The sequence below is a fragment of the Ziziphus jujuba genome, chromosome 7, assembly GCF_031755915.1.
Source record: "Ziziphus jujuba cultivar Dongzao chromosome 7, ASM3175591v1".
In the NCBI taxonomy this organism is placed as follows: Eukaryota; Viridiplantae; Streptophyta; class Magnoliopsida; order Rosales; family Rhamnaceae; genus Ziziphus; species Ziziphus jujuba.
Genome location: NC_083385.1, coordinates 13,437,653 through 13,465,434, shown reverse-complemented (window position 1 = coordinate 13,465,434; position 27,782 = coordinate 13,437,653). Strand labels below are relative to the sequence as shown.

The 27,782-nt window shown below is 35.5% G+C and overlaps 4 protein-coding genes across 7 annotated transcripts; 1 reads left to right on the top strand and 3 right to left on the bottom strand.

Moving 5' to 3' along the window:
- The first annotated feature begins 5 nt into the window (after nt 1-5).
- On the top strand, nt 6-6,650 carry LOC107434646 (protein DWD HYPERSENSITIVE TO UV-B 1). Of its 3 annotated transcripts, XR_009639693.1 has the most exons (11): nt 6-200; nt 522-588; nt 828-1,081; nt 1,864-2,470; nt 2,591-3,238; nt 3,768-4,208; nt 4,375-4,569; nt 4,655-4,711; nt 5,036-5,098; nt 6,236-6,349; nt 6,510-6,650. XR_009639693.1 is itself a non-coding variant. In XM_048479540.2 (10 exons), the coding sequence occupies exons 1-10, from the start codon at nt 166-168 to the stop codon at nt 5,253-5,255; spliced, it is 2,448 nt and encodes an 815-aa protein (XP_048335497.1). In that variant the 5' UTR covers nt 7-165; the 3' UTR covers nt 5,256-5,448. The 3 variants fall into 3 exon arrangements, 2 of the variants coding, with proteins under 2 accessions (XP_048335497.1, XP_048335499.1); XM_048479540.2 differs by lacking the exons at nt 6,236-6,349; nt 6,510-6,650 and adding an exon at nt 5,175-5,448 and having other exon boundaries at nt 7-200; XM_048479542.2 differs by lacking the exons at nt 6-200; nt 522-588; nt 6,236-6,349; nt 6,510-6,650 and adding an exon at nt 5,175-5,448 and having other exon boundaries at nt 941-1,081; nt 1,877-2,470.
- A 901-nt stretch (nt 6,651-7,551) lies between these two features.
- On the bottom strand, nt 7,552-15,547 carry LOC107434665 (U-box domain-containing protein 4). 2 transcript variants are annotated; one of them, XM_016046152.4, is made up of 7 exons: nt 15,374-15,547; nt 13,967-14,151; nt 11,353-11,624; nt 10,178-10,294; nt 7,922-9,940; nt 7,739-7,826; nt 7,552-7,644 (listed from the first exon to the last, which is right to left on the bottom strand). In XM_016046152.4, exons 3-6 carry the CDS (start codon nt 11,617-11,619, stop codon nt 7,767-7,769), a joined length of 2,463 nt encoding a protein of 820 aa, XP_015901638.1. In that variant the 5' UTR covers nt 11,620-11,624; nt 13,967-14,151; nt 15,374-15,547; the 3' UTR covers nt 7,552-7,644; nt 7,739-7,766. The 2 variants fall into 2 exon arrangements, with proteins under 2 accessions (XP_015901638.1, XP_015901637.1); XM_016046151.4 differs by having other exon boundaries at nt 7,552-7,826; nt 15,374-15,546.
- Nucleotides 15,548-16,918: 1,371 nt separating this feature from the next.
- Nucleotides 16,919-21,868, bottom strand: LOC107434653 (aspartic proteinase CDR1). Its single transcript, XM_016046138.4, has 12 exons — nt 21,316-21,868; nt 21,056-21,176; nt 20,297-20,724; nt 20,035-20,191; nt 19,535-19,617; nt 19,355-19,451; nt 19,074-19,146; nt 18,703-18,909; nt 18,085-18,209; nt 17,830-17,931; nt 17,585-17,682; nt 16,919-17,432 (listed from the first exon to the last, which is right to left on the bottom strand). The coding sequence occupies exons 1-12, from the start codon at nt 21,621-21,623 to the stop codon at nt 17,255-17,257; spliced, it is 1,977 nt and encodes a 658-aa protein (XP_015901624.1). The 5' UTR covers nt 21,624-21,868; the 3' UTR covers nt 16,919-17,254.
- A 2,300-nt stretch (nt 21,869-24,168) lies between these two features.
- On the bottom strand, nt 24,169-27,782 carry LOC107434654 (FRIGIDA-like protein 3). The gene is made up of 4 exons (XM_016046139.4): nt 27,520-27,782; nt 25,353-26,429; nt 24,950-25,125; nt 24,169-24,871 (listed from the first exon to the last, which is right to left on the bottom strand). The coding sequence occupies exons 2-4, from the start codon at nt 26,392-26,394 to the stop codon at nt 24,368-24,370; spliced, it is 1,722 nt and encodes a 573-aa protein (XP_015901625.2). The 5' UTR covers nt 26,395-26,429; nt 27,520-27,782; the 3' UTR covers nt 24,169-24,367.

The following is a 27,782-nucleotide window of genomic DNA, read 5'->3' as shown; positions in this document are numbered from 1 at the left end:
ATGTGTTTCTTTCTTCTCTTTATAATCCTATAATTGTACATTTGTACTGTTCATTCACTTTCCCAACCAGCTTGCCTTTTCACCATACCACACACTGCTTCAAACCTCAAATGTAGCTTTACTACCTGAATCTCAGTAGCAACAACAAGAATAAGAAAGAAAACTATGTCCTCCATGGACTTCATCAGCATTGAAGCTCGGTATTTCTCTGTTTATTATTCCATCTTTAATTCATTTTTACAATATATATATATATTTTTTTTCTTTTCTGGTATTCAACGAGCGGTTGACTGTTTTTACAGACATCCATGGAGTAAAAAGAATATTTATTTATTATTATTATTTTTTGTTATATATTGCCCTCCGTGGTTATAATTATATTTTCCAAGGCATGAGTGTGGCTGTGTTCTTTTTAAGATAAATTCTGAGCTAAAATTTCACTGTTTACAGTGTTTTTGTTAATCCTCATCAGTATTTTGTTAACCCATATTCTTAACCATTTTTCTATTTGTGCATGTTAGGTATTTTAGCTCTTGTATGAAGCATGAGGTGCTACCGAACCCAGCAGTACTCTTATGGTTAACTAAGGTATTTATTCATGAATTAGTATTTGTTGCATTCAGAATAATCCTCTCTTTGTGTTACATTGACATTTAGGAAAATAATGCTTTCAGCTAGGCTTCTTTGACTTTCTTTACACATGTATTAAACTTTTTGCTTAGGCTTGAAAATTTTTCCTGTGAAGCCAGCAACATGTTGCAAGGTTTAATGTGTTTTGTTATTTTTAATTTTTAATTTTTTATGTTGTTGTTGTTGTGAAACCTCAGGCCAAGATTGAAATAATCCAGAATGCGAAGTTTAGAATAGCAGTCTCAATAGACCAGCTAAAGGATGCTGATATTTCCCCAATAGTTGATATGGTGACAGGTGATGATTCTGATATTGATGCGGTTGACATAGTTCATGAATCATATGGTATTGTCCTGAGTGAAGAATGCATTATGGCTTTGATGCGTGCAATCAATTTCAAGCTCCGAGTTGTTGATCTCCGGGATATATCACTGGGGAAGGAATTTTTGCGGTCTGTATTCTCTACTGACAAATTTATTGCTTAGTTTAGGAAGTTATCAAATTACTAGCTTGAGAGTGCCTTCTCTGCACCTTTATATTTATATATATATATATATATATTGTCCTCTTTTGATATGTCTAATTTTTCCCCCCCTTTTTTTGGAGGATAAGGGGCTTTCTATGCCAAAAGCTGTTGAATGAACTGATATAAATATAGCCCTGTATTGGCAAATCTTATTTTAAGTACTAGCTTGAGGAATAACATCTTTGTCAAAAACCAAATACATCATGACAAATTCCAATTAAATACACTCACTTTTGAAAACTTATACAAAAACAAAGTCTTTAAGTTTGGTGTAAAATTATCTATTTTAGTGCACTTGTGGATTGACGTTAACTAGGCAAATCTTGGCTTAACAACTGGATACACTTTTGTATCACATTGCTATATTACATCAGATTTGTCAACCACAACATATGCGGACAAAATCAAGTTAGTGAACACCCCTTCCTGGCTCTGATATTCACTTGGAAATTACTTCAGGAGTTCTCGTGAAATCAATAATATAAACTAGTATACTTTTTGGTGATTTTGTGAAATGCATACCGTGCCTTAATGAATGTGCAATTGACCCCTTTTTGGTATTATTTTGATTCCTACAATACTTTTAATAAAGTCTCTTGAGTTTGCAATCTCAAGCTTTGTTGATAAAGTGCACATCTTTGCATTTAGAAAAAAATGTTTATGTTAGTCCCAGTAAATGCTACCATACTGATTTGGGTTTTCCTTAGGGATCTCTGCCAGGGTGGCTTGGCTTGCCAGGTCTTGAACTTAAGGTCTAACCATGTACAAAAACTCAACATGGCTGGAAGATTTATGCGGCTGCACACCCTTAATCTGGATTTTTGTACTGCACTCACTAGTCTGCAGCATGACTGTTTCTCTTGCATGCCAAATCTATCGCGTCTATCAATGTGTGAGACAAGAATCACTAACCTCTGGACAACATCTGCTGCTTTATCCAAACTTCCTTCTTTGACAGAACTACGTTTCCAAAATTGTTTATGCTGCAGTGATACTGGGCCATGTCCTTTATCACATGGTAAAGAAACAACTGCTCATGGGTTTGAGAGTAAAAAAAATGAGTGTTTAAACAATGGAGTCCCACCCACTGATGGTGGAGATGCTATAATCCAAGCTTCAAGAACAGGTGAAACATTCAGGGACACGCTTTATCTGGATCGGTCAATGTTAATTAGTGAGGTTCAAAGAAGAATGGAGAATTTATCAGCCAGCAATGAGGTAAAAGTTTCAAGTTATGACCTTCAGGGAATAGGATTGACAGAACCATCCACTGTTATTCCTGATTTATGTGGACAAGAAAAAAAGCAGAATGAGGTAAGAAAGAAATCTTAATACATGGTGCATATAATTTGACATTGACAAAGTATAAATAATTATTTATTGGAGATAAATTTAAAAGGGTCTAGTTAACAGGCTTCTTATGGTGAATTGCAGATTCAAGCGAAAGATGGATTCCTTACGAGTGTGCCAAAAGAAGATGTGAAGAATGCAGCTGTTGCATTAAAAAAGTATACATCTCATCATCCTGCACCTATATGCTTCGAGAAACATTATAGGGAATACATGATTGCATCACTGCCTTATCTAGAAGTTTTAGATAATAGGCCTGTCAGAAAAATGGACAGGGTGGTGGCCAAGACTATCTGTGCAAAATACTATGAATGCCTACCTTATAAACGACAATGCAAAGAAAGTGTTCTTAGTCTTTTGCATAGACGTGAAATGGGAGCAAGTAATACACACTGCCAAAGAACTTTAAAGCCAAAACAGCTTTATCCTCGTCATGCTAGTGAATATTTTTTCTCGAGGTCCCTTTCTGCTGCCAAACTTGGGTCTTCAGCTTGGCCACTCTTACATTCAGTATCCAAATTTAGGCACACATTTGGAAATGAAAGTAAAATGCTTCGTCCAAGGCAATTTGAGTATCATCCATCAGACCCTCGTCTTATGGTTTTTGGAACATTGGGTGGTGAAATAGTTGTTATCAACCATGAAAATGGTAACATGGTTAGTTATATCCCTTCTGCCGGAGCAATGAGCAGTGTCTTGGGCCTCTGTTGGCTCAAGAAGTATCCCTCAAAGGTATGTTCTCACCATTCCACATCCTTTAAGTTTGTAATGTTGGTGCAACATTTTCATGTTTTATTTTTTACATATTTATGTTCTTTGGAATATAAATATAATTAATCTGTTTATAGAATACGGCCCTTCTCTCAACCATGGGCCCCGGAATTTGACAAAAAATGTGTACGAAGATCTTTTTTATTAGAGCTAATTTGACATACCAACATATTTCTTCTGTTGGCCAAATGTTGTCTGAAGTTTTAGTTTGTTTAACCATGAAATCTCAAATTTTCGTGACCTGTACGAGATCCAACTTCATTGTGCCATGCAATATGCATAATCATGGAAGACTTCCAAATGAGATCATCGGGCAGAGTTTTGCCTATTTATTTGAAAACATAAATATATGAGTATGACACAACAACAGTCAAGGATATAGATTTTGTTCAGTAATTCAGATTCACAATGTGTCTTATTACTCAAAGTTGATCCTTGTCTTATTGCATTTCACTGATTATTTTTTTTCTTTTCCATCTTGAACAAGTAGCTTATTGCAGGTTCTGATAATGGTTCCTTGAAGTTGCTTGACATCAATCTAATGCCACCAGAATTTGTGGACTCCTGTCGCAGCTCTGTCAGGGTAACCTTTGATAAGTTTGATCAGTTAACCTCTCTTCACATCAATTCAACAGATGATCAGTTGCTCGCCAGTGGGTACTCCAAAGATGTTGCTCTATATGACATTGGCAGTGGGAAACGCTTAAAACTGTTCAATAATATTCATAAAGAACCAATCAATGTTGCCAAATTTGCTTGTCATTCCCCTTTCATGTTTGCTACTTCATCCTTTGACCATTGTGTGAAGATGTGGGATGTAAGACAGAACCCAATGCGACCTTGCTATACGGCTTTAAGTTCAAGAGGAAATGTGATGGTCTGCTTTTCTCCTGATGACCTCTACTTGCTGGTGTCGGCTGTTGATAATGAGGTATACCTACATACAAAATATTATTTACTTCGTTGCTGATATAACCAAAATCGAACATAGATCTCATTACACAAGTAGAATTATCCATTGAAGTTTACACTTTCTGGTCAGTAATGAAATGGGATTGCCACCTTCATTTCTAATGCTAACTTTTGAGGCTTACCAGGTTAAGCAACTGTCGGCTGCAGATGGGAGGCTCCACATGAATTTTGAGATCGCTTCCACAGGAAGTGCTCATAACTATACCCGTTCATACTACATGAATGGAAGGGACTATGTTATTAGTGGCAGTTGTGATGAACATGTTGTCCGCATTTGCTGTGCTCAGACTGGAAAGCGACTCAGGGATGTCTATTTGGAGGTATATCATTAGCTTTCATTTAGATTTTCTCTCTTTCCAAGTGTCTTCTCATTTTTGCCTATGCCCAATAACACACGAGCTGCAGGATTGGGAGTCAGGAAATTCAATGTTCGTGCAGTCATTAAGAGGTGATCCTTTTAGGGTAAGTTTCTTTCTTTCCCTTTGCTGATATAGTTGGATACTGTTTTTAATTTCTCCCATCTGGGATGATTCAATTCCAGTAACATGCCCATGAGGCACAATCCATCATCTCAAATGGTATTTATATGTTTATAACTAATCCATGATCAGGTTCTGAAAATTTTGGTTGTCCTCAAGTTTCATTCTTGTTTGGATACTTACCATCCCACAATTTTTATTTTTATTTTTTTATTTTAGTTAGACGAAAGCACATATGGTGTTATGAAATGCCTTGTTGATACAAAGATTGTCTTAATTTTTGTTGAAAAAACTATAAAATATACAGCATTTCAACATGAGCATCTTAGCAGCCTCTACACGTCCAAGCGCCAGGTGGGAGATAATCAAGGTAATTAATTTCCTTGTCTCTTTGTTTTTTGTTGTAAACAACATTGGGTGCTTAAATTAAGTGAAAAATTATGCAGGTGAATTTACTAGCTTCGAGTCACAATACTGAAGAATATAGCCAATTTTCCCCTACTTCTTTTAACAATCTGGGAGGTTGATGTAGTAAACATTTGACATCTTATGCTTCCAACCCCAAATGTATAGAGAATCATGGTTTTTTCATTGGACTCAAGGATGTATATATATATATATATGTATATACACACACACTAAACAGTATCTAATCTTGTTAATGACAGTAACCAATTGTACAGCAATATTCAGATTTTCAGAGCCAAATTTTATCTCTCAGACTGTTTTTCATTGGGAGCACCTTTAATTTCTATCTACCTCTCCACATGCATGCATAACAAATGACCTCAATTTTTTAATGATCAGAGTATTTTATCTGGGTTTTGCTAATTATGCTGTGAAGAAATTTTAAAACAAAATATGTATATATATAAATAATAAGTAAAACGGAACACTCGGACAGCAATGGCACTCGGATGCATTGTTCACCGAGAAAGGAATAATAGGTATAAATAATTACTAGTTGAAAGGAAATGTCCATGTTCTTTGTTAAAATGGTATGGAATCGATCAGGATACCAACTGGCAAAGATTTAGGTGGAAGATATTTTTATTGTTAACGTTACCAACTAGATATATATTTATATATATATATATATATAAAAGATTTAGATGGAAGATATTTTTATTGTTAATGTTACCAACTATATATATATATATATATATTATTCATAAACAATAAAATAAAACTTGATTAGGCCAAAAACTGGACCCCATTTTCCTATAAAGTAAAAACCACTTACTTGTACTACATCTTACAGTCTGGATTAAAGCTGTAAAGTTTGTCTTCCACAAAACCCATTTCTCATTTAGCAGGACAGATGGATTCCCACTTCCAAGAGTGGAGTATATATACCTACATAAAACTCATATATTCCCACTTCCAAGAGTGGAGTATATATACCTACTTAAAAACTCTTATATAGTTCATCACCTAAGGTGGCCTATTTCATAGTGATTCACCTTCTTTTATTACTGTGATCTTTTTTCCATTTCCTGCTACTTAGAAAATAAAGAAAAGATGAAGCTGGTGAATTTGCTATTTGTCTCATTGCTCTTGAGCTCTTCTTGTCTTCAAATCACAATGGCTGTGGCTGAACCACCAACCCTAGCTGCTCCAAGTAAGATCCTCTATACACCAACCACATTGCACATTGCACATAGCACATATCACAGGGCACAACTACTTTTTCTTATTAATATGAGAGAAATGACAGACATGAATACTAGATTGGTAATGGGGGACTAATGGGATTTTGAATTTACCGTGTTTTTTGCAAGGCTTTTGTGACTCGAAATGTGAGGAAAGGTGTGCAAATGCGGGAATGCAAGATCGGTGCAAGAGGTATTGTGGAATATGCTGCCAACAATGCAACTGTGTCCCTTCAGGGACGTATGGAAACAAGTCGGAATGTCCTTGCTATAGAGACAAGTTGAACTCCAAGGGAAAGCCAAAATGTCCTTAGGTTTTCTTTTTAAGATGCTACAAATTTTTCGTAAAATTTCTTTAAGATTCTGTGGTGATTGATATGGTCCATCCATCTTTCCATCGCATCTGATTTTGTTGGACATTGTTTTGGTAGTTGCAATTATTCATATTCAGATTCCTTCTGTGGTGTTCGTTCCTCAAATTCAAAGTAACTAATATGAGAATGTTGTGGTAGTAAGCCCGAATCAAATTAACCTGCCTTGTCTCCTTGGGGAGAGAACCATGGTTTGCTGGTTTTATGGTAATTTAGTATTTTATTTTTATTAAAATTTTATTCTTTCGGTCCACATAAGCTGCATGGTATTTCAATTATCAGAACTGTATCAAGTGAGTATCAATCGGCTGGAATGTTTGGCATATCAGAAGGACCTTCTGCTTCTTTTTCAACTTGGTAATTCACCACTTGAACTAAGCTAATGCTTAGCAACAACGAACCGTACACATATTTGTTCAGGTTTCTCTATTTGTCATCAACGGTATTGACAAACGGTAATGATAGCTGACATAGTAATTGCTAATTAACAATATTTACGTATTAACTTTTTATTCTATAATTTTAATTGGGAAAAATAAACCATTTTTAAATTATTACCTAAATGATACATATATAGCTCCTACTAATAATTGTTAATAATGGTAACAAATAGCTTTTTTTTTTTTTTCTTGTATCTTTTGTTAATAAAGATTCAAACAAGTTAAAATTAAAATTAAATGAGTTAGAAAATATTGTTCAAGGCATGCAAAAGGGAGAGACAAATACGGCCTACAACAGCCAAAATAAAACTGCTATTCATCTGCGAGGATCTTGCGCAAGCTCAAAGCAAAGACTAACAGTACAGGTATAAATTTTCTTCCCACATTCACATATGAGTATTTTACAGGGCTCAACCAAATCCTCCATAAATCGTTCTTTTCTTCTCTACATATCTGGTAAAAATTCACAAAACAAGAACTGCATAAGAATTATTTGCACCATCAAATGTACACACACTGTCTATGGAACTCGACTAGAAAACCTCACGTTACATCAAAAGTTTCCGTTTCCAAAATCAGCCTCGCCCAGCATTACCATGTCTATGGTTTCTGAAGTAGCTGAGAAGTGCCTGAGCCTGAGAAACATCACAAAATTTGTCATGATAAATTTCACAGAAACTGACACTAATAAATAATAAAAGCAAAAGAAGCAATGGTAATAGCTTAATACCTTCTCTTTGGCTCTCGGGGTGCCAGATTGTGACAATGCCACTAACGGTGGGACTGCTCCTTCTTGGAGCACTGCGTTGCAAAATCTACTACTGGTTGTGCAGAGTTGCAAAAGAGCAGCAGCTGCATTCTCCTTCCCTCTTGCAGATCCCAACTCAACAACCTCGACTAGGACAGGGATCCCATTCTCTGAACCAATAGCAGTCCTACCCTCAGGAATTGTCGCAAGATTAGCTAAAACAGCAACTGCCTTGTCCACCATTCCAGCTGCTGGGTCCATTAAATCCACAAGGTGCTTCACAGCACCAGCCTGAACAATACGGGCCTTGTTGTCATGATGTATTGACAAATTGAACAAAGCAGTCGCCGCATCTTTCTTCCCTCGCGGAGTCCCATTCCCCAATAAATCAACCAGAGGTTTAATAGCCCCAGATCTTCCAATCCTAATCTTGTTCTCCTCGATCACTGAAAGGCTAAATAGAGTGGCAGCTGAGTTTTCCTTGGCCTCAGCACTCCCAATCTCAAGGACACGAATCAAAGGTTCAATGGCGTTGGCATTGGCAATTGCACTTTTGTTGTTATCATTGATTGATAAATTCAGAAGTGCTGTAACAGCATTCTCCTGAACCTTTGCGTCTGTGGAGCGGAGCAATTCAACCAGCAAATTAATAGCACCACAATTTGCAATAACAATCCGATTATCCATATTGTGCTTTGCAAGTAACCTAAGTTCAGCCGTTGCCTCTCTTTGAGTGTCAAGTGAAGAGCTTTGCAGGCCCTCAACCAGCTTCCGAACTTCAGCTTCAATGCCAGAAAGATCAGCTCGTGTTTCAACAACAGGTGAAGAAACTATTCTAGTTGCATACCTCTCAGATGGTCGTCGCCAAATTTGACTTCGAGATCTTGTTGGAAGTGGAACAGCAGCCTGTGGCTCTGTTTTCACCTCTCCAGAAGCATCACTACTGTAGCCTGTCAAATTATTTGAAACTTGTAGCACCTCACTGGCACCACCTGGTGTTTCTCGAGGAGAATTTGCGTTAGAAAGTGTGCTCGAAGCTGATGAAGATCTATTATGGCTACGAGACGATTCTTCAGCTCCAGCTACATTAGAAAAATCTTTTCTAGATGGTGTCATAGAGGGTTGAGCAACAGAATCCATACTCTTTTCTACAGAGTTACCAGACCTGTCTTCAGAACCCGTCAGTGATAATCTTGCAACTTCTGAACCCAGTCCATTTTCAGCTACGCTAGACAATGAACCCTCTGATATACAACGAGCATGCAATGGGGAGCCTCCTTCTCTATGGAATCCACCAGATGAAGGTAAGTTCCTAGTTGGTGAACCTACTGAATGAGTTGATTCAGGTGAAACAGATTGGTTGCCCCTCACATGAGAAAAAATAGTCTCCTTGGGGGTGATAGATTCTGCATTCCCTAGATGGTGTGACGGCTGATTTAAGATCATAGATTTTGCTGGATCAGGTAGCTTCACATTATTTGACTCACACCAGTTTGCAATTAATGCCTTAACAGTGTAATTGGGTATTAAATTTGTGTGAGCAAGAGTCTGCCTTGTCTTAGGACAAACGGTGAGCCCAAGGTCAATCCAATTCTTGATGAAAGCCCGCTCATATGTTTGTCCTGATGCCACGATAACTGGATCTGTCATCAGTTCAAGAGAGAGAGGACAACAGAAGTCAGGAGGTATAGGAACTGGGCTGCAGCTCTGTGACTGCTCTATCACAATAAGACGCTCATGCATCCGAGTTACCAGGCCAATCATATTATCGATAAACTCAGCTTCCCCGGTTTTTTCAGATTGTTCAGCATTCTCCTTCAACTTTTCAAGTGCCACAGCCTCAATAAGAATCTCCTGGTTCGACCTCAGGCTAAGGCATTCTGCAATCTTAACCAGGGTCTCTGAGCTGGGTCCAACACCATCCACTTGCTCCCTTATAGCATCTTTAATGACACTGGACATCTGTTCATATTCCATGTGCTTAATTTTCTGTATGCAGTGCTGCAATCAATCATGATGACTATCAGACTTTATAAGAAGACAAACCCATAACCACGTCCACTAAAAAGACAAGCAATCATTTAAAGAATATATGACTGATAATGATTTGACCATCAAATAGACGGCTTTTCATCAAAATGGAACCTAATGAGCAATCAACCAGAGGAACTGATGGTTGAAAAACAATAGTAAAATACAGAATTAAAAACTTATAACTTGTTTACTCTCATTCACAACCTCAAGAGACATTGAGCCCAATTCATCAGGGAGATCTTGATCAGGAGACTTCAGCAGCTGGAAGATGTCCAAGCCAGAAGTCTGAATCTTTGATATCAATGATTCAATTTGCAGAACCTAGACAGCAGTCAAAAGATAAGTATTGTTAAGCAAATGCAAATATCACTTCAACACAATGCACCTTTCTCCATCTGTATTCCAAGGCAATGTCATAGAATCTACCTTGTTATATGCAATAGACATGATCAACTACATATGCAAAGCCTACAAAAACAGCTTATAGTATAGAGTTTGGCATCTTTGTTTTCTAACAGGCAATTATGGTGCAATCAAATTTATTGTAAAACCTACATTCCATCATTTAGAAATTCGCCAAACCAAACCTCCAACAAAAAGCAACTTAAATCCATTAAATCCAACTGGCAAAAGCCTACAAAAACAGCTTATAGTATAGAGTTTGGCATCTTTGTTTTCTGACAGGCAATTATGGTGCTCAAATTTATTGTAAAACCTATATTCCATGATTTAGAAATTCGCCAAACCAAACCTCCAACAAAAAGCAACTTAAATCCATTAAATCCAACTGGCAAAATGACTTCAGAGATGGTGCTGAAAGCAAGAATTGGCACTGGATACTTAATCCCAATTCTTGTATGTTGGGTGCAACCTTTGGTTGAATAATATTCCTAGAAATACATCAAGAAACCTGAAGTAGTAATGTTATTATTTATTCAACTGTTTCACCACCGCAGCTACCTCCAGCAAACACTCAAATTCTCCCACCGATATCACAAGAAACCTTCAAAATGATAACTAGCACCAACTCAAGCAGCTTGTAAGATATAACTGGTACTGACACCACCGTGCCTCATCACCAATCAATTAATACCCTGCCTTCTAACAAAAATCTAACAGAATATATGGCTCATTCAACGGATAGAAAACATGGAAGAACAAATTAAGCTAGAACTGAACAGACAAACAAGTACACTTTTCGAACTATTTAATATGAAACACTACATATATATAGAGACAGACAGACGTACAGACAGACAGATCAATTATGAAGATGCTGACCTCTAGAAGAACAATTTAGGTACTTCCACCTTAAACTAATAAGCAATAAATGAGTTATTCTAATTCACAAACTACAACTGAATAAAGTAGCAACTTACAAAATAAACTTTACTCGACAACGGTTGCCAGTTTTCAAACTGCTCTCTTGAATCATCAATAGAGTGACTTAGTTCTTCAAATGACTTTTTAAACACTTCATCTCTTTGAAAGTGAACAACCTCCAGTACTGTGTTCAACAATTTCAATATTTCTTCTGTCCTTTGGTAATACTTCGAAACTGGTTCCAAATTTATGTTATCACAGGAGGATAAATGGAGAAACGAAGAGATGTTTTTAAGAAGAGCTTTTAACAGCGATATCTCCATCACACCTGGTTCAATATGTCAGAATCATAAATGGTCCTTCGAAGAACCAAATAAACAGTTCAAAAATTAATGGACATGCAAATTTAGTATATATTTCAATCCCAGTGATGATTACATCACACAATTACCTTAACAAAAAGGTCAAGAAGTAATTAATCATTAAAAAATCCATATAATACTCATCTTCTGGAGAAAAAACTACTTACAGTGAAAAATAAACAAATAATTAAAAACTTATTGACAACATTTTTTCAGACAAAGTGCTCATGCATGCCTGTTAATACCAATAACATCGGTGGTCCCAATTGCTCTTTCATGAACATTTTCAATTAAGCAAGGAAATCTATTGTGATAAGAACAAAACAGTTTAGCAACTACAGAGGGAGTAGAGAAGGTAAAGCAGATCTACACAGAAGATTCTCAAAAACAAGAATTAAACTGCTCTCAGCTTTCCTATATTGATTTTATATTAATCCTAGGTTAAGTTACCAAAGAGGTACTTAAAGGTAAGTCTTAAAACTTAATGAAGGTCAACAACTAAAGTGCAACTCATAAAGCTCAAACCATCATAGCAAAAATCTAAACCACAAAAACAGTTTCAAATGGTAACCAAAATTATCAGCATTCATAGAAGACTAAATAAATAACAAACACAAAACTCAAATGCAGGACAAGTAGCCTACTATTTAAAAATTAATCACAAATAAAAATTCAACCTCCCTAGTTTTTGATTATTGAGAAAAACAATAATACGTTGAATCAATTTGTAAAACCTCCATTGTTTTTGGTTAACTTATAAATCCTAAATTGTCAAACATAAAGCAACCATCAAGGCACATTTTTTACTAAGCATTCAACATCATTGAGGTACATGCCTACGAAGTGCATTTTTGAAGGTAATCTACATACCATATCAAGAAAAATTATTTAATGCCATCCATTTAAAGCATGCATCTTTGATGGCTACATTACCAAAGTGAGAAGTAAGGGGTTTTTTTATATGAAAAATAGCTGGAAAGCTGGGTCCACAATATATGCAATAATACTAGAAGTCAAAAACTATTGCACATGAAATAATCCTATAACAAGAAAACATCTCTGTTAACTGATAATATTAAAAATTGCTTTCACTTACTTATAATCTCAAGCTTTTAGTACACAGGGACAAGGAATGAAATGACATTCATGATCAGTTTAGATTAAAAGCCAAGGTAATTTTATCAGGAATTACTGGAATTCCAACTCAATTCTAGTTTGTCAATATGAATTATGAGAGAGAAGAACCCCCCATCTACCTATCTACATTATTATGCCAGTATCAACAATGGTTATGGTTAAAATCAGCACTTCCAAAGAGGAAATACTTGGAAGCAAATTTCCTTCTTAGCCATAAATATTTTCTAGTAGGTATGCCCACTCCGCTACATTAGAAAATATAACAGGAATACCATTTATGTTGCATATGTTCCTGTCAAGAAAGGAAAAAAGACATTCCCTTTTCAGCTTTAGTTCCTTAATTTTGAGACTAAGAAAGAATTGAAGATGTTAAGATCACTTTGGACTTCGAGCCAAGCATCCATCCAATTTAATAATATATTTGAGCAAGTGCAGCGATATACATCTCTTCTGCCAATTTTTTATAGCTTAATTTATTAACATATCAATAAACACTTTGGAACTACGGAAGTCCTTTTAAGACAACGAAAACGGATATCAGCCAGCACCGATTCACCATAACATACTGGGATTTAATTGTTTACACACCACAAAAACTGTGAAATTATGAAATTCTTTAACGAAAATGAGAAATTAGTCAGCACTCATAGATTAAAAAGTATCGGCTAGGAAATGCCAAAAAGAAATAAGTAATGAGTTGAAATCTTAATGATTGCATATCTCATATCATCATAGGAAGTTTGTTGCAGTTTCGATTCTCAAAAAAGCTAAACAAAAGAGAACCTGCTACTGCCATGGAAAATTGATTTTATAGGTCACAGCACACTAGTATCTACAAATGCTATTTTCGGCCTATCACACCAAAACAGCAAAATTGAAAAGGAAATATTGAGATAATTTCGCAAGTCCAAGGTGCCATATTTAGGAATGGAAAGTTTCACAGGAAAATACAAATAATTAACAAATTAAGAACTGGCAAATAAATGATAGTAAGATTTTAGCTCTAATGACTAGTAGTCACTGTAGAATGTTTTTACCACCATTTAACACAATCTAGAGTTATCTCTTATAAACCTTGGCTATCATGTTTTCTTGCACCACTGCCAATTGGTTTCCTTAAAGAAAAAATGGAATAACCACATAAGTTAATGAATAAAGGATTGAACTGTACCTTTCTTCACCAAAAACCTTCAACTTTAAACACCAAAGCAATCTTTCTCACATTTCCGATCCTTAAGCACAAGGTAAACCATAAAAGCAAAGAAAGAATAAGGAATACACAGAAAACAATGACTCCTCGCTACCAAGTGATCAAACCCACATTAAAGAAGTTAAAGTTCTCCACAAGGTAAAAACCTGCACAAACCAAAAGAATTACATGAGCTTCATGTGGAGGCTAAGAATAAAAAGTGATTCCTTTTTTCTAAAGCCGTAATTGGTAGGAGTAAAGGAAATAAAACAGAGTAAGTTAGAAACTTTATACATTCCCAGCCCGTGTATTTAGCTGAACATTTAGGAAAGAAAAGGGGTACCACTTTCCCTGTTTGGTTATGCAGTAAAGACTAAAAAGTGACACAAAAGAGGCCAGCTTCTAATATTTTTACCACCATACCAAAGGGGAACAGAAATCTAAAATGAAAAGTCCGGCTCTTTCCTACCTCCTTTCTATCCAGAACTTTGACAGAAAAGACAAGGTAGGCTAGGTTATCTAGACATGCCCCCTTAAATATTTTCCTTTACCCCCTTACAGCCACACGAAGAGATATACGGCCAAAGTACCTCCTTTACCTCTCCTACAGGTTTTTCCAGTATTCCCAAAACCAGATTGTAAATAAAAGATTACAATAACATATTGAGATTTTCTAATATTTTATTACTATGCATGTAATTCAAATTGACAAAGGTTCTTTCTCTCTTTCTTCTTCTTCTGCAAACCAGTCCTATAAATTTAGAAATTTTATACAGCTTTGACTTCCCAGCTTCCGTACATTTCGACGTAAATTACAAGACAAGACATAGAACCATATATTCAATTTCAAAAATTACTAGTTACCAATTTCTAACCAAGTCCTGTTCCGTCGTCTACGACACCATGCCCAATTATTGGTAAATATGACCAAAAATACCTCGAAAAACATACAAAAATAACCAACAGAAAGTTGCTTTCCCACATATATTTTTTTCATGGAAATTGCTTAAAAACTTTGAGTACATGAACAAATATACAAAAGAATGAATTCCTAGGAGGGATATTGCAGAATTAAAAAAAAAAAAAAGGAAAAAAAATAGAAAAAGGGATTAAACTAAGGTCATGTCACACGCTTGGACGAAACGATGAAAAAACGAATTTTCCCAATTGAAATTGAAGTAGTTTGGATAAAAAGAAAGCAGAAACCGAAATTGAGGAACGGATTTATCATTTTTGAGCCCCAAATGTAGGTAGCACAAGGGCGTGGAAACAGTCAACCAAGAAGACAATGAAAAACGAAAAAGATAAAACCCCAAAAAAAAAAAAATCAATTCAATAAACCCTAGTCCGATCAAACCGAAGAAGATGAACGAGGAAATGAAATTGTACCTGAATGCAGCGGAGAATACGGAAGTGGACGACCAAAGAAGAGGTCGTTTTGGCCAATCTCTCTCTCTCTCTCTCTCTCTCTCTCTCTCTCTCGCTGACCCAGGCCAGCCAGATTTCTCTTATTCTTTGCTGGGTTTTTTTTAATTTATTTAAATTTTTTTTTTTTTCTTTTCCAACTTGTCGTAGCCTCGGAGGGTCTTTCATTTTAAATTTTTTTTATATATTAAATTAAAAAATTATTAAAATTCTGGGATCAGTGTGGTTGGAGCGCGGGACATTCTCGTCATTACATATTTTATCTTGCAGTAAACAATAAATAATATATAATAAAAAATGAGGATTTATTAGGTAGCAGCCAAAAGGCCGGTTTTATGTATTAATGGTGGGAACGTTACCAAAGCTTATTTTAGAAATTAGAATATTCTCAGCGGGAGAGAAAAATTTGTTTTTGAAAAAATTAAAATGTACGCTTTTAGAATAATAAAATTTATTGAATAATAATTTCACATTAGCCATACAAGATTTGGGATTTATTAAAATTTATAGCCACAATTTTATTTTTTTTTAACGAAGAGGTCCATAGTTTAAATCTTATCGTTCCAATGTCAAACTAAAAAAAAAAAAAAAAGGAGAAAGGATTTTTATAGAATACATTTTTTTTCCATTATTTAGTTTTGACAGAAAAATAGAGTTTGTTAGCATCCTATAATTTGCAGTTTTAAGTTAAGAGATCAAATTAACCTATACAAAACGGCAATTAGAAACAATTTATTGTTGCAACTAAAACGTGTGAAAATAAAGTATAACGTTCAACGTACCTCTTTTTAATTTTGTTTTTTTCCATAACCAATATAACTAATACTATTCCAGAACAGTAATATATATATATATATATATATATTTTTATAGCTTATGTAGAGGGAAAACCATTAATAATACTAACGAATATATTCATATAAAAAGAAGAGTGATACCCATTGATTACCCAGGAAAATTTCCCATACTTTATCGACCAATTTTGCAAATTCACGTAATTCAATGCTCTTTGACCAAAACAAGGTTCTATTTTTACACCCAAAAAAAAAAAAAAAATGAAATGAAAAAAAATTCTCCACGCTAATAGGAAAGGAACAAAAACATGGCCGTCAAAAAACAAAAAAACTCAGAAGAGTCCACGTTGACGGCTCTTACTGGTGCTGCATAGAACTGGGATTTCCCCATGTAAGGATGGCCCAAATGGGCAGGTGGCGATAAAAAGCTTGTCTAAGGCACATGGGAATGCAGTGCTATTTGCAAGGTGGAGACCACGGCCATTTATAGCTAAGTTGGTAAATGGCAGCTTTTGCCCTTCGCAGAGAGCTATATCTATATGACTCTGTTTTCTGCTGTTTCTTTTATTATTATTATTATTATTATTTTTGTTTGGCTAAACAGTTTTCACCCGGTTTGGATCCCACAAAATTTTAGCACATGCTAAAACTGGCACTATAATTATGAAATGCTGGAATGGAGACAAAAGCCATGGTCCAGTTAACTTGGTAATAATTAAAAGGCAAATGACCATTTTAAAAATTGGCCTTTATTGAGCAACCTTTTTGATTTCATCTGCATGTTATACAATATTCACATACAAATATTTTTTTGTTTTTTTGGTTATGTTTACATTTCCAAAATGTGAGTTGTACTTTCTATGCCTCTCTAACTGAGGTTCTTAACAAATATCATTTAAAAAAAAAAAAAAAAAAGCACTGAAAGAACGCTTCGTTTTACTTGACAAAAATCTTTTCATCAATTAAAACTGGCATATTCACTTCACCTGTGTGAGTCAAAAATGCAAACAGTGAAAATACTCTAGCAACAGCCTACCAAGCAGAGACAGCTCTAAAAGTTCAGTGGTTGGAGTTCTTGCTCTGGGATAACCTCATCAACAGGCTTATATGCATTGACTGTTTGCTGTCGGCGTCTCCAGATAAACCACAATCCAAAAGTTGATAAGCCGGTGACTAGAGCAACAAAAAATGCTACAATGACCACCAGGTAATTTTGCCGCCACCATGTACTGCACCATTTCAGAAATACTAAATATCAAGGGAAGAGGATAATAGGATAGTAGTAGCATGATTCGTGTCTAAAGGGGAATGAAGCCTCCAGTTTTATGAGGACGAAGTGATGTGATCTTGGAAAATAGATAACAATGGCTACAGACAATACCGTTTTTCCTTGGGTTCAACACTCCATCCAATCAACTCATAATCGCCAAAGGCAGCAGGAAGCTCCAAATGATGTTCAGTAAGCTGGCCAATTATAGTCTGTATTCAAGAAAAAGGTTATCAATATAATAGTTACAATCAACTCAATACACTGGCACAACCACCCCCCAAGAAAAAGAGAAGCAAAAAAAAAAAAAAAAAAAATCCTCCTCGTAGACACTAATTGTTGTACCTGAGCTAACTTACCATTGCAGTCGTATTAGATATGTAACCAGCAGAATCTGCAGGGACTATGGCCCATCTAATGAAGGAATTATTTCCGCTAGAATTAAAATTCAACAAGTGGACCTAAAATCATCCATTCAAGATTAGTATCTCAGAAATATAGTCTGAACTGGAAATAAAGTAAAATGAAAAACGGTTGATATTATGCTCTGACATGGTTAATAAAGAAAAATGAAAAACAGTTGATATTATGCTCTGATATGGTTTTTGTCTAACCTGTGAAACATTAACATCTAACCCATGAGCTATGTATTTGGTCAGTTCTGTAGCGTGAGGCTTTAGCTCTTCATAGCTCATGTTTAGTGACATATCAACTGTTATCTGCCCAATTTGGAGATTCTCTGTCCACCAAGTTAACATTAGAATGCACGAATGTCTCAGTCATATTGGAGAAAAGTTTGAATTCCGAAATTAAATACTTCATTTAAATAAAATTACAAGCATTCCATGTTATTAGCATCATGTTAACCTACAAATTTGTGAAGCTACATTTTGCTTTAGAACATAGGAGTGTCTTCAAATGTATTCTTCTAACTTTCAATATCACTAGTTCACCAAAGACTTAGACCTCCATTTTGCCAGCTCATTTACATCAGTAAATTTTTACCTTAAATATACCTATAATCATATAGAAAAATATGCAAATATACCAATAATCATATAGAAAAACATGCAAATATTCCAATAATCATATAGAAAAACAAGCAACCTAACCCTGAAAAGAGAGAGAGAGAGAGAGAGAGAGAGAGAGAGATGACACAAGCTGAGATCTGAAAGCAACTTTCAGAAGCAAACACACAATAAAAGCTGTTAAAAGGTTTACAGTTTCAAAACCTGGAACTACATGAGGCGGTGCTTCGTTAGGTGCTAGTGTAGGTGGCACTGCCATAGTCGAGTTCTTCTCATTAGAAGCTGGAGACAAGGTTGGAGAGGAAGTGGATATTTGAAGTCTTTCCCATAACTCAGAACAATTAGTTTTCCAGAAACCAATTTTGGAATGCTCACGGTCATACATCACAAGTGTATTGCGAACAACAATTCCTGTTAAAAACCAATAAATTACATCACAGATGAATCTAGCTATTGTTAAATTTTAAACACAAGGAGCTTGATAGTTTAAGATAAAAGTGGAAGTTTCTTTCAGTCAACTGCAATTTCAATCAATAACCATTCACCAGAAAACATGTTTGTAAAGCATCACATACCTCCTAAAAGAGTAGTCGGATCCTTTCCATTCTGGAAAATCCCCAGACAATATGCACCACGCGCTTTTGAATGCTTTAAACAAATGACGTCAAAATCAAATAAAGAGTGGTAATCGATCAGTGATAGATTCAATACCAAGGAGTAGACAGCCAGAACTATAACTAAAATAAAAATCCAAATTTTATTTTAATGACTACTTCATGAATAAACTGTGTTGTTTACAGGAAGCATGTATTTGAAAAATATATTAGAAGAACAACTAAAAAAGTCAACCACTCACACGAAACAAATAATTTTCAGGTGATAGTGACAACTTTTGTCCGCCAGAAAATACCATATCAACTGCTGGAAAGATGTTTGATAGCTGGGAGACATTCCTGAAGTAAAGATTGGTTTATAGTTTATATGGAAGAAAAAGATAAATCAATAAAAACAAAAGAAGTTCTCTTTTACACAATACCTTCCAGCACCAGTAAAGCAGATGTCATTATAATTGGGGTCAGGCCCACGAATCTGCTTAAAAGAATGAAGTTCCTTCATCATCTGCATGCAGATTTGAAGGGGAAAAGAAAGATATAGGGTAAGTAGACTCTGATAGAGTTAATTGACAAGGTGTCAAATGTCAATAGTACCACATAAGATAAATCATTATTACAACTACATTCAATTTCTAATTCATCTATGTTTAATGCGTTTAGGCCATTGCATTTTTACATAGAATACTGCTATTTTCTGAACAAATGAATCCACATGTCCATCAATATAACACTACAAATAGGGCACTCTATCGAGGACAATTGGAAAAAGACAAAATAGGATTGAAAGTATTTAGGTCACCAAACTGCACTATTCTGCAAAATAAACAAGAAGATGGTTTTACAGGTTTTCTTAGATATAAGCAGTAGTTACTCCAACAATAATCAAGAAGGGAAAAATATGATTCAAGGAACAGAAACTTACAGCATCCTTGAATGCAACAAATGCTGATTCAGGTAAGTAAGCATATGTTGTGCCACTATCCAGGACAGTTCCATGCTTTCCATCAAAGACCCTTGGGTTTAAAGATAATGGCTTCCCCGCAACATGAATCTCCTTCAAATCAATATTGTAATATGGACTGTTGCCATCCCGAAACTAGAGTAAATGTGTGAGATGTATCAATTGTAATTGTTAGGAATTGCATGTGGCATTACATCTATAAGAAAAAATGTTTAAGACACACCTTCGCACGGGGTCAGAATGGGCAAAGACCATATCCGAGGGAGGAGAGATATCACCAAGAACCATTGCACCCCCACCAATGTCCATTCCACCATAACATAATGAAAATGAATCACCAATTACACCCTTATCAACAAGTTGGTCCACCACACTAAGATCACCGCGGCCTAATCCCATTATGCCATCAGCATGCTGACTGTAAAGGTCGCCAGTTTCCACGTTTTCACAGCCAAAAACAGCTCGGTGGGGGGCAAGTTCACTCAGATTGCCAAAGGATAAAAGATCCTCGCCAAGCACGCCGCTGCTAGTACTCATCTCAGCATATTGCCTCTCATAAACACATTGCTCCCTTTCATTATCACAAGTGCAATCTATGTTGCATTTTACAGGTTGGTAAGTGCTCGAAAGTTCCGGATCAAACTTTGGGTCCTGTTGCATACAAAAAATTCACATTTTCAAATACAAAGCAATTAAAAAAAAAAAAAAAAAAAAAAAAAAAAAAAAGCCAGAACACAGATGACAATGACACAAAATTACTGTTAAGCCACAATTCAGAAATCAGCAGTTCCAAAAAACTAAATCGTGCAGCACCCGTTTTAACCATGTTGTGTAAGATTCAAATTGACTCGTATTCAACGTGAATTACATGAAAAACAAGATCAACAAAAGCAAAAACGAAAAAGGGATTCCCTAAAACGAGTAAGCGAGTGAAAGTATAGTTCATAAAATCTTAGAAATGGACCGAAATTTGAAAATTCACCTGGTGATTGCCACACTGATCGCAAGTTGAGCAGGGGACATACGTAACAGTGCTCCCTGTATCCACAATAAGCGCAAATCTCTGAGGCGGTGTCCCGATCCAAAGCCGTGTGGTATAATACCTTCAAATAGAATACCAATTTCCAATAAGAAAAAAAAAAAAGAAGAAAAAAGACCCAAAAAAAGAAAGAACGAAAATTAAATTAAAGAAAAAAAATGCAACAAGTACATATGAATAAATATGTATATATATATATATACCCATTGAGGAGGAGATCGTCGTAGAGCCTCATGCGAGCATTGGGGCGAGAGGGTGAGCCGGATCTCTGAAGGAAGCGATGGGGATTTGAGGAGGAGGAGGAAGAAGAAGAAGAAGAAGAATTGGGAGCAGAAGAAGAGCGATGAAGAGGCAATACAAAGGCAGGGCGTGCTTGGGAGTGAGGTGGTCGGAGGATGATAAGCGGACTGCTTAGATTGTCGGAGGCGTAAGCCAGTTGTTGTTGAATGAGAAATATGATGATCACGATGACCATAGAGATTGGGGTGAGTTGACTCAGAGCCCGCGCCATCTTTGTGTCACTGGCTCGGGCGATTCAAACACCGAGTTCGAGCAGATTCAGATCGACAATGGAGAGATAATAAATGCCTGGGTCAGGGTGCGTGTGATGCCACAACGGAAAGAACAGGAGAGAGACAGAGGACAAAGCGAGGGAAGTCAGGAAGAGGTAGGGTTATGAATTATAACGTTTCATCTTCTTTCACCAAACTTCTGCAACCGTAATTTTGTTTTTTTTTTGTTTTTTTTGTTTTAATTTTGTTTCTGACCAAAATTTAAAAAGGATTAACATTTTTTTATTTCCTAAATTTGATCGTTGACTTTTTTGAATCGGCATACCAACCAAATCCAATGCCTGCCGTTTGTATTTTTAAGGGATAAATCCACTAGTAAAAATAAATAAATAAATAAATAAAAAGTAAAAATCCACTAGCTGTTTTGATGCCTAATCTGCTTAAAACATCTCCAAATGAATCTAGATTATTTATTATCTAAATTTAAAAAAAATATATATATATATATATATTATGGTCATTAATTAATTATAAATTTTTTTTTGAAAGAATTAATTTTTGAATAAAAATTTAGTTTTAAAAAAATTTAGAATGTCTTTTTAAAAATAAATATTTATTTTGATAATATTTAAAACAAATTAGTTTTAACATTTATTTCACATATTGCAAACAATTTGTTTAAAATATTATTTTAAGTGATATATTTATTTTTACAATTCATATTTTTATTGAAAATGTTTTTACCATTTTTACGAGGTCAGTTTTTAATTTTTTGGATATAATAGTATTTTTATTCCATTATAATTTAACTTTTTTTCCCCCCCTTTTTGACTATGTTTAATTTGTAGAAGAGTCAAGAGAGATTTTTGAAAATCAAATTTTCTATACTATTTCAACAATGAAAAATTGCATTTTTTGTAGAAACTTAGGCTAAAGATGAGGTTATAGTGAAGAGGTTTTGGGAGATAATGATCTGGGTTTTCTTGAGGGTATTTTCTGTCTCGTGTAATTTTCCACACGACACTTTTCTCTGGTTTGTTTCTTGGTATCCAAGAAAACCAACCTTAGTTAGAGTGGGTGATGAAAGCGTTGGCAACTCTTCTCTATCTTTTGATTACTGTTGCCTGTGCGTCGTTAGTAGACATTGCTTAAATTGTTTAATAATTGACACTGCTTAGATTGTTTAATAATTTCTTTTTGGACGTGGACCAACTCAATTGTTTAATAATCCAACTGAGTGCTTTTAATTTCCATTTTATTTCAATTCAAGCCTTTTATTTTTATTATTTTTTAATGGAGATCTACAATTTTTAGTTCAACTTCAATTTGGCCGGCATTGTATATTTAATCTTTATAGTAGAATAATTTTTCTCTCTTATTTTTTAATATTTTAAGTTTATAATATAATTTTTAAATATATAATAACACATTTGTTTTGCCCAAAATCTTCATTATTTTCTATGCATATTGAGAGAAAAACTCAAATTGAGGATCTCAGCTGAAAAAAAAAAAAATTTAAATGAAGGTATAAATTAAAATCAGAATGAAAATTGAAGAATTAATTCAATTGGGAAAAAAAGAGTTGGATCTTGAGCACCCAATTTTCTTTTTCTTTTTTCTTTTCCTACGAAATAAATTTTCAATTGAATTTGGTAATTTTCAATTGAATTTGTTTAGTGCTGCTGTTAGTGCTACTTTCTCCACTAAAGTTATAGACATCGAAAATCTTAATTTGATAGCAAACCCGTTTTTACTTATGACCAACGCAGAGCCTTCCCTAATAAGTTGGAGGTATTGTTTGGTGGAATGATTGGGTGAGAATGAGATTTTGATTGTGAAAAGAGATGCAAAAAAGGTATTGGCCGTAGTTTGTCAACATTTGGATTATTTGTCTTTAAATTGGTTTTTTATGCTTTGTAAAAGATGTACACGTTTACTGTAAAAGATTGAGCCCTATTGATAGGAGATACGATAATGAAGCAACTTCAATATTAACTCTGAGATTTTCCAAAACTACAAGAAAATTCAGTCTATTTCAAAAATGATTTTATAGATGGTTTACAAATAAAATTGTCTGCCTGTTTAGATGATTCCTAATCTTGCTGATAATGATTTTATTTATTTATTTATTTTTCTGAATATATATATATATATATATATTTACGTGGAGTTTTATAATTAAAATATTACGTTTTCATTTTTTTTATGTTAACGTTGTTTATACCTTTTTTTTTTTTTTTTTTCCTTCTGAAATATGTGATCTTTATGCTCTAATTATGGCAATATGTATAGCTTCTGCTTTTATATTGGCATTAATTACTATAATCGAACGATAAAAGAATCCATGCATGCAAAAGTCTGTGTTAACACTATTTTCTACGAAATTTATTGCTGCTGGATGCAGAATCACTGCCTCATGGATTCCGATAAGTATCAAATTAAGCCTAAAGTCATTTCACATCGAGATTCATTTTTTACAAGTCTACCATAAGCAACCAACATCTACACATTGTACAATAAAAAAAAAAAAAAAAAAACAAAACAAAAAACAAAAAATAAATAAATAAATAAAAAGAGAAGGAAAAAAGCAGAGTGCTATTCTTAAGGCCTTTTGCAATATCGAAAGCCCTGATGTTAAACGGATCCCAACTGGAAAAAAAACTGCTAGCAAACAGAGAACATTCACTGAGTTTGCTCGGATCCCTGCTAAACTGACTCTCCCACAATGCTTTAAAAAGTTAAATTACATGTATGGCTGATGTGAAGGCTGCAATCCATTGCCCACGTAACCACTATAATTTGGAGGAGCAGCGCTATATGAGGCTGCTGGAACCCTGTCATCTTGGGGATAATAGTATAATCTTTGGTCATTCGCTTGCTGAGCATATGCAAGCTGGTTCGGCTGGTAATCATAGACGTGTGGACCTGCGTGAGGATACCTCTCTGACATTCCTGCATACACTGCTCTCTCGCTGAAAACAGGAGGTCCCTGCCTACCAGCAGCAGGAGCTGAAGCAGAGTTGGCACCAGGTCCGCGGTATCCACGGAATCTTCCATTGGCCTTTTGTTTTTTCGATTGTTGGCGTTTACCATATTCTCCACTTCTCTTCTTATCAGCTTTGGATCTTTCCAATTGAGCAACCCTTTTCTGAAGTGGATCAAGTGTGTATTCAGCTTCAAGCTTGTAATCTTCAACACACCTGATTACTGTCTTGAGTGCTGCAAGTTCTTGTGCATTAGCATCATCCTGTACTTTGAAAAGATTTTGTCAGTAAAACAATTTATTGTGATATCCAACATCATGTTGTCAACCTAATAAATGTACCTGAGGACCAGCACCATCTCCTACGTTCTCTCCCTTTCCTTGTGAGTTTCTTCTCAAGTCTTTCAAATATGCTTTAAGGAGTGGCACAATAGGGAAGCTCTCAGTGAGCTGGAAGGCATGAATAAAACGTACAGCATCAATTTGTTTCCCATTGTTGATTAGTGATTCAATTAGCCCTGCACAAGCAATGGGTTTAGAATATTTCTGCATCCAATAACTGAATAGCACATTTTAATAGGGAAACTATCATCAATGCAGCATTAGCATGTTGCGCAAAGTCTCTACTTCCCAAAAGATGTATTATACTACCGAGGCCTAATGGAATTGAGTGCAAGGGACATCTTATCATAACAATGCTTCAGCTCCAGACCCCATCAGGTCAGTTAGTTAAAAGAACACCAACCTGGCATCTTGTGTGTTAAGCCAAGAGAGCGGCAGAGCTCAGGTGCCTGCCTGCGGTGAGCAACTGCATGAACAAGCTTGCAGAGTTCTTCTTCATCAAACTCTGAAGCAATCCTAAAAGTTGCAAGAAGCTGCAAGAATGCCTCTGCTTCCAATGAAATTCCATTGGCAGCATCAATGTCTGCTCTAGCCAACTTAGGCTTCCACTCATCAGCAATAGCTTTGGCTTGCTGCTTGGTCTCAGGGCTCAAAAGGTGATCAGCACCTGGGTCAGCCCTTGCCAATAAGGCGGTCATGGCTTCCATAAACATAATACAAGATTTGCGCATGCCCTGAAGGGCAGCAACCCCCTTACCCCCCACTTGGTTAATTTCATCAGAAGGGTAAAACCCCTCTAGTGAATCCAGCACCAAACAGGCTGGATCGCTTGCACTTTCTAGCGCAACAGAAAGTTCCTCACGAATAACATATAGTTTTTTATAGTTCTCCATGCTATAATTCAGTAAGCCTTTTGTATCCATCTGCTCGCAAAATTGCGTAAGCTCTGGACGTGGCTTAACCTCAACAACAGCCACGCTTTCAGCATTTTCACCTGTTTTAAGAGGAATATCCTCTGGAGAATTTGTATCACCAAGAGAGCTGCTTACCTTGCTGTCTCTGTTATCTCCATCCTCAACAGGCTCTGAAGCTGCTGTCTGGTGGTTTGCTCTTGCCTCCGCAATGACAGCAACAGCAGCATCTTTTAGCTCTTGAATTCGATCCAACAGGTCTTGCTCTTTAGCATTGACAGTTGCCTCTCTCTCTCTGATCAATATGTGATTTTCAGATTCTTTCACCTTAAATGCTCTCTCCTTCGCTTCAAGCTCTTCAAATTTCATCTTCAACATGGTGTCAAGATTGCGAAAGTGCTCCTCAACTTCCATCCACTGAACCCTTTCCTCAGAAGCATCCTTGTAGGCTTCCAGGTCAAGTACTGCCTTACCAAGCTGTTCTATGAAAGAGGAACCGGTATCACTGGCCAAAACTTGCTCTGCATCCACCATGATACATCCAAAGCTGGACTCTTTCAGCAGTATTTCTACACCATGAAAATGAGGCAAGATGAGCATATAACTGAACAACAAAGTAGCGAAACTTACGATTGCTTTGAAAGAAATCAAGTCCTCCACATAGAGAAAATCAAAGAGAATGGTCCAGTCCTCCAAATGAAGTGAATTAATCCCCTCCTAGATATACTAGTAATCTACCATTAGCAAAGTAACCTTTAACTTTTAACATATGATGGTGTGAAAATACAGTACCATTCCTCATTGGCTCAATGAAAAATGTTTGAACATAGAAATACCAATAAACAGCTCATAGAGAAGTGACATTAACAAATAGATAAATAAACTTCTATATTTTGTTATCAACGCTCTACACTAGTTTCTTCTTCTTCTTCTTATTATTTTTCTTTGTTTTTTTTTTTGAGGATATACGTTATGCCACAATAAATGTAAGATGTAAGTAAAGCTCACTGGGCCAAACAAAACTAGGCTTTTTCCCTCGAAAGGTTTAAGATAAAACACAGTCCAAATTTTCATTTTTAATCCTTGATGCAGAATGCCCAGACATCATGAAATAACACGAACACACACACACACACACACACGAATACAAACTTCATTTTTGTTGTTCCAATTGATAAATATCAAATTAATGCATGCACATGTCTTGATAATGTCATCACCACCAATAGGCATTAATATAAATTCCAAAACAATATCCTTAAAACCAAACAAATATCACTAATACCAGATAGCAAAACGGAACTGACTGGAACAAGCTCAGTGTCTCGATCAAATTATCAATCAGTTAAAAAAAAAAAAAACAACAAAACTTGAATAAAACCTTTCCTGCGAATCACCATTTTTTGAATCTTAATGCCAGTTAAGGAAACTCAAAAAATTTTCCCGACGAAGAAACAACGCATTCGACGAAATAAATTACAAAAATTTCGAACTAGCTTCGGTCTTGATTCAAAAAAAAAAAAAAACAAAACAAAAAAACACTGGTCTATCGCAATACGAAAATTGGGGGATTGAAGGGGACAAAATCAAATCATAGAATAAAAAAAAAAAAATTACAAATGGAAAGAAATGGGGAGATTGAGAAAAGGATTGGCGTACCTCAACCGAGTGCAAGTAGACTGTAAATCCCTAGAAATTTACAGAGAGACTCTGACGCATAACGAGCAAAATATATACGGAATTTTTTTTTTAAAATTTTACATAAATTTTAAAGAAGAAGATGAAAAATGATAGTATAATATGAGGCGAAGCAGGAATTTCTGGAAACAAAAGGGTGGACAGTGGAAGTGGCACCTTGGTCTTGAACTGGGAGGAACGAACCCTAAGGCTATGTTTGGCATGATGAAAACACGTACACGTGT